The sequence below is a fragment of the Nerophis ophidion genome, linkage group LG12, assembly GCF_033978795.1.
Source record: "Nerophis ophidion isolate RoL-2023_Sa linkage group LG12, RoL_Noph_v1.0, whole genome shotgun sequence".
NCBI lineage: Eukaryota > Metazoa > Chordata > Actinopteri > Syngnathiformes > Syngnathidae > Nerophis > Nerophis ophidion.
In genome coordinates, this window is record NC_084622.1 from 56,418,987 (window position 1) to 56,425,854 (window position 6,868).

The 6,868-nt window shown below is 42.3% G+C and overlaps 1 protein-coding gene across 5 annotated transcripts in view; it reads left to right on the forward strand.

The window, feature by feature from the left end:
• Positions 1-5,566, forward strand: part of mtss1la (MTSS I-BAR domain containing 2a) — a 118,654-nt gene extending 113,088 nt beyond the window's left edge. For all 5 annotated transcript variants that reach the window (XM_061917831.1, XM_061917833.1, XM_061917832.1 and 2 more), the window contains one exon: positions 4,288-5,566. In XM_061917831.1, the coding sequence (XP_061773815.1) occupies positions 4,288-5,042 (755 nt within the window). In that variant the 3' untranslated portion in view covers positions 5,043-5,566. The remainder of the gene's footprint in view (positions 1-4,287) is intronic.
• Positions 5,567-6,868: the final 1,302 nt, after the last annotated feature.

Sequence of the window (6,868 nt, forward strand, 5' to 3'; positions counted from 1 at the left end):
CCCCATTGAATGTACTAAAGTGGCTCCACATTTTACCGGCGATGACAGACATGGCACAGAGATGTATGGATAACCTGCAGATGCATTTGCAACGATAAAGTCAACAAAATCACAAAGGTGAGTTTTGTTGATGTTGACTTATGTGCTAATCAGACATATTTGGTCGCGGCGTGACTGCCAGCTAATCGATGCTAACATGCTACGCTAATCGATGGTAACATGCTATTTACCCGCGGTGCTAAAGCAGACATGGCACAGAGATGTATGGATAACCTGCAGATGCATTTGCGACGATAAAGTCAACTAAATCACAAAGGTGAGTTTTGTTGATGTTGACTTATGTGCTAATCAGACATATTTGGTCGCGGCGTGACTGCCAGCTAATCGATGCTAACATGCTACGCTAATCGATGGTAACATGCTATTTACCCGCGGTGCTAAAGCAGACATGGCACAGAGATGCATGGATAACCTGCAGATGCATTTGCGACGATAAAGTCAACTAAATCACAAAGGTGAGTTTTGTTGATGTTGACTGCCAGCTAATTGATGCTAACATGCTACGCTAATCGATGCTAACATGCTATTTACCGGCGGTGCTAAAGCAGACATGGCACAGAGATGTATGGATAACCTGCAGATGCATTTGCAACGATAAAGTCAACAAAATCACAAAGGTGAGTTTTGTTGATGTTGACTTATGTGCTAATCAGACATATTTGGTCGCGGCGTGACTGCCAGCTCATCGATGCTAACACGCTAAGCTAATCGATGCTAACATGCTATTTACCGGCGGTGCTAAAGCAGACATGGCACAGAGATGTATGGATAACCTGCAGATGCATTTGCGACGATAAAGTCAACTAAATCACAAAGGTGAGTTTTGTTGATGTTGACTGCCAGCTAATTGATGCTAAAATGCTACGCTAATCGATGCTAACATGCTATTTACCGGCGGTGCTAAAGCAGACATGCCACAGAGATGTATGGATAACCTGCAGATGCATTTGCAACGATATTACGTTTCCTTCCACCCACATTTACCAATCGACGGATTTAAGTTGTTTCAGTGTCAAGAGATGCGAAAGTCCTGATCGTTTGGTCCGCACATTTTACCGGCGATGCTAACGCAGCTATTCGGCCATGCTATGGCTATGAATAGCGTCAATAGCTATTCGCTCAATAGCTTCAGTTTCTTCTTCAATACTTTCATACTCCAACCATCCGTTTCAATACATGCGTAATCTGTTGAATCGCTTAAGCCGCTGAAATCCGAGTCTGAATCCGAGCTAATGTCGCTATATCTTGCTGTGGTATCTGCCATTGTTTGTTTACATTGGCAGCACTGTGTGACGTCGCAGGGAAATGGATAGTCGCATCGCAAATAGCGAAAATCAAGCACTTTCAAGCTTTTTTTAGGGCTATTCGGGGACCGGTAAAATTTTGAAAAAAAATTTAAAAAATACAACAAGCCACTGGGAATTGATTTTTATTGTTTTTAACCCTTTTGAAATTGTGATAATGTTCCCCTTCAAGTGTTTTGGTCCTAAATGATCTCAGTAAGATATTACAGCTTGTTGCTGAGATTTAATGACCTATATTGAGTAAAACATGCTTGAAACTGGAATATCAACTGTTGCAAAGCTGTGTCATCAACACTCACAAGTATAAAACTAATTTTTTAAAGTAATCATTTCTTATTTCAAATATGTAAAAAAAAAATCCTGATTTTGACACAATTGTGTCTCATTAAAACAGATAGATAGATAGATAGATAGATAGATAGATAGATAGATAGATAGATAGATAGATAGATAGATAGATAGTATTTTATTGATTCCTTCAGGAAAATTAAAATTCCAGCAGCAGTGTACAGATTTGAGATCAATTTAAATAAAAGTAAAAAGTAAATAATGGGGGTTTAAATGGAAACAAAATAGAGAAATATTACAAGAAGAATAAAAAATAAAATATTTTTGCTTTTTATATTAAAAATAAAAAGCAACAATGGGAATAGAAATATAACAGTAAAATAAGAATATAACAAGAAAGTAGGCAGTAGTGACCATGTTATGAAAACGTATTGCACTGTTATTGGAGGAGTTGTACAGTCTAATGGCGTGTGGGGACAAAGGAGTTTTTGAGTCTATTAGTCCTGCACTCAAAATAGACTCAAAAACTCCTTTGTCCCACACGCCATTAGACAAAGGAGGTGACAGCCAAATGGACTTTGCTGTTTTATTTCTCAATGAAACAATAGAACATACGTACTCATTTAATAGTACACTTGTAAGTGAGAATATACTTATTTTAAGGTATTTTTGGGTTCATTGAGGTTAGCTAATTAGGGTCTCCACAGGACTCCACAGGAGTCCTTTGCCATGGGCAAGGACCCTATTGAATCTGCTGTGTTTTATTATTCTTTATTATTATTCCGCACCGTCGCACCCCAATTTCACCCCCTTAACATGCTTCAAAACTCACCAAATTTTACACACACGTCGGTCTACCGTGACACCCCAACATATTAAGCATCCAAACCCCAAAAATGAAAATTGCGCGCTAGCGCCCCCTAGGAAGAGACAAAAAACAGACTGCTTGTAACTTCCGTTAGGAATGTCGTAAAGACATGGAACAAAAACCTCTATGTAGGCCTGACTTAGACCTAGATTCCCCATTAGAAATGTCTGTACCTAAAATCAACAGAAAATTTGCAAAAACTCATTCAAAGCAACATTTTCGCAAAAAATGCTATTTTTGCCTCTTTGAGCTGTAATTTGACCCCCTTAAAATGCTTCAAAACTCACCAAACTTGGCACACACATCAGGACTGGCAGAAATTGCGATCTAATGAAAAAAATAAATAATAAAACTCAAAATTGCGCTCTAGCGCAATTTTTGAATAAAACACAGAAAAAACTGCTTCCAGGAAGAAAACACGAACAAAACTGCTTGTAACTTCCGGTAGGAATGCCGGAAAGACATGAAACAAAAACTTCTATGTAGATCTCACTTAGACCTACATTTAGATAATTGACATCCTTTGGCAAAAATCTACAGGAATTTGGCAATTACCCCTTCAAAATAAAAGTTTTGTAAAAACCCGTCACCTTTTTCAAATCGAAACTCCACCCAGTGCGTTTGTCGTTTCGGCTTCAAACTCGCACAGGAGAGAGATTAAACCCTTTTGATAAAAGTGGTCGAACAAAGTTTTAATTTACTGCTCCGGTTTGGATTTTACGCGCCTTCAAAGAACCCCTGCGCAAAGTTTCCTAAAAAATGTAATTTTTGCCTCTTTGAGCTGTAATTTGACCCCCTTAAAATGCTTCAAAACTCACCAAACGTGGCACACACATCAGGACGGGCAACAATTGCAAGCTAATAAAAAAACCAAACCCCAAAACTCAAAATTGTGCTCTAACGCCCCCTAGGAATACAACACAGACAAACCGCTCCTAGGAAGAAAACACAGACACAACTGCTTGTAACTTCCGGTAGGAATGTCAGAGAGACATGAAACAAAAACCACTATGTAGGTCTGACTTAGACCTACATTTGAATAATTAACATACTTTAGCAAAAATCAACAGGAAGCTTGATATTTTCACTTCAATACAACAACTGCATTACTTTCACAATGCATTAAATAGTGGCACCAAGGCGTTTTCTACCGTGGGGCTCGGGGGCAGCAGCCCAAGGCGCGCTCGCACCTTCGCACCCTAATTTAAATAGTGGCACCAAGGCGTCTGCAACCGTGGGGCTCGGGGGCAGCAGCCCAAGGCGCACTCGCACCTTCGCACCCTAATTTAAATAGTGGCACCAAGGCGTCTGCAACCGTGGGGCTCGGGGGCAGCAGCCCAAGGCGCACTCGCACCTTCGCACCCTAATTTGACCCCCTTAACATGCTTCAAAACTCACCAAATTTTAAACACATATCAGGACTGGCAAAAACTGCCATCCAACAAAAAAACAAACCCCAAAAATCTAAATTGCGCTTAGCGCCCCTTAGGAAAAAACCCAGACAAAACTGCATGTAACTTCTGTTAGAAATGTCGTAGAGACATGAAATAAAAACCTCTATGTTGGTCTGACTTAGACCAGGGCTTGAGTAGCGGCGGCAGCGGCCAAAGGCGGACCCGACCAACGCTGCTTGCAGCTTTAATTTGTTCTTGTTTTCGAACACTGACTTTTTGCAGTGTAGTGAATATGTTCCCCATACTAAAATGTTAAGATAATGTCATCCAAGTGCAAAACTATCACACACTCACGAGTTCCTGTCTCCTCCAGGCTCCGATTATGAGTGTTACTCTCTTAATGGGGACGCAGACACCGAGGCGCAGACAGAGTTCGACAAGTCTTCCACCATCCCGCGCCACAGCAACATTGCCCAAAGCTACCGCCGCATGATCCAAACCAAGAGGCCTGCCAGCACAGCAGGACTCCCGGCCGGTAAAACCCTGCAGGGAGTGCCAAACGGAAGCAACACGGGTGCAATCACTTCCGGAACGGCCACAATTCGGCGGACGCCGTCCTCCAAAACCGGGGTTAGACGCACTCCTTCCACGTCGGGGCCCATACCCATTCGCCCCCCCATCGTGCCAGTCAAAACCCCGACGGTGCCCGACTCCCCGGGGTACGGCAGCCCGTCGCAGCATCGAGCAGGGAGTGAAGAGTTCCTCTACCCGGATGAATACATGATGGCGTCTCCTCAGCAAAGAAACCTCCCCGACGCGGCTTGGGCTTGCGGGGGAGGAGATAGGACTGCTTACGCCCAACAGGACCCCGGCAGTGCCGAGGAAGACCCCCTGCTGGCTGCCAACCGCCACAGCCTGGTGGAGAAGATAGGAGAGCTGGCAGCCAGCGCCCAGGCCTTAGGCGAGGGTCAGTTCCCCTTCCCCAGCTCATCACCATCAGGTCATTCTACCCAGGAGCCATCTTCGGGGCCCCAAGAAGGGCTGGACATGCTGGTGACCATACGGCGGGGCGTGAAGCTCCGCAAGACGGTGACCGACGACAGGTCGGCTCCCAGGATCCTGCGGTAGCTGAGGAGGAAGCAGCCCTTAAACACAAAACTGCGGAATATGACAGCGCTCATGAATACATGAATTATGGAAAAAAGCACAACGAGTGACTTTTCCTCCATCATTTCATGGTGTTAAATAACCCTTTTTTTTTTTTTTGGTATGAATTGTTGTTTTTGTCTGAGGCTGTCGATCTCTGCTCCTCATGTCATCTTTTTTTTCCTCCCGTTTAGTTCCTGCAGCGCCACCGATCACAGATCCTCACCGAGTCACAGAAAGCTCCTCGTGTCTATTTTCTTCTTGCTCTTATGATTAATATAATATTTTCTATCAACAAGCCATCCGTCTTTGGAAAGCGATGGTTAAAGTGCTCTGTGAGCCCCTCCACGTGTGTAGTGTGTGTCCCGAGGTCTATTATGACTGTTTTGTTTCATAAGCTGAGAAGCAGCAGCGATTCGCGTATAATAGGAGCAACATGGCAGTGTTTTTATCGCTGTACTGTACTGTCAATATATTCTGCAATTAAACACGCTTTTTGGAGTTAATGCTGTGGTAGTCTTTGACAAAAAAAACCATAGTTTTCACTATTGTAACATTTGGTTGGATTAAAAAAAAAAAAAGGACCGTATTTCCTTGAATTGCCGCCGCTAATTGATTTAAAACCTCTTCTCGCTCCTGCGCTTACCAAAGGCATGCGGTAAAAGTAAGCATGCGCTAATTATTTTAAAACCTCTTCTTACTCCGGCACTTACCAAAGGTATGCAGTAAAAAATTGAGTTTGATGTAACCTTAAATCCTAATGAATAGCTCTTAATATTCTTCCCTTTATGTGATTTAAAATTACCGGTATTGAAATCAAGCCTCCTCCGTTTTGAAAACGATGACAGGGAAAGTGTCACGAGTGTGACCAGGCAGTAATACTAAGCATGTGCTCATTATTTATTATTTTGGGCAGTAATTCAAGGCAGGCGCATACTTTATACCCTCGGCAATTCAAAGAAATACTGTATTTTTGCCCTTTTTCTAACTATGGATTTTGCGATGCTTTTTACCAGTTTGTTATTTAGATTTTTTTTGTGACCGAGACAGAAGTACAGGTCTGATGTTATCTCTGTAATGTAGTTTTACACTAAGTATTAACATAATAACATTGCTCAGGATTTGGCGATTTTGCACCAAAATAACAGATTACATTTTATTTTTTTATTTTTTTGATATTTTCCGGACAGGGACAGGAGGGTGGTCGGGTCAAAAATGAATCACTTCTAATTTGGAGAACTCAAACCATCATTTTTATCTTCCTACCACCTGTCTGTGTGTGTGCTAGATCAGGAAAGCTCATCCTGGCCATAAATGGGATATTTGCGTGTAAGTAACGCAGTGGGAGAGTGGCCGTGCGAAACCCGAGAGTCCCTGGTTCAATCCCCACCTAGTACCAACCTCGTCACATTGTGTACTTGAACAAGACATTTCACCCTTGCTCCTGATGGGTGCTGGTTAGCGCCTTGCATGGCAGCTCCCTCCATCAGTGTGTGAATGGGTAAATGTGGAAGTAGTGTCAAAGCGCTACACAAGTACAACCCATTATCATTATGTATCTTAGATGCTGTCATTAACCTAAACATGTAATCTCTTCTCACGGATAGTGCTATCCCCTTCAACTTCGACTTAAACTTCCTTGATTGTCAATCAAATTTGAACTTTACAGTACAGATAAGAACAGCATATTGTTGCATTAGCTCGTTGTAGTGCAGGATAAAAGAGCAATAAGGTGCAGATATAAATACATTTACTGTACCGATAAATATATTGCACTTTTGCATATTCATCCACGTTTAGATAGATAG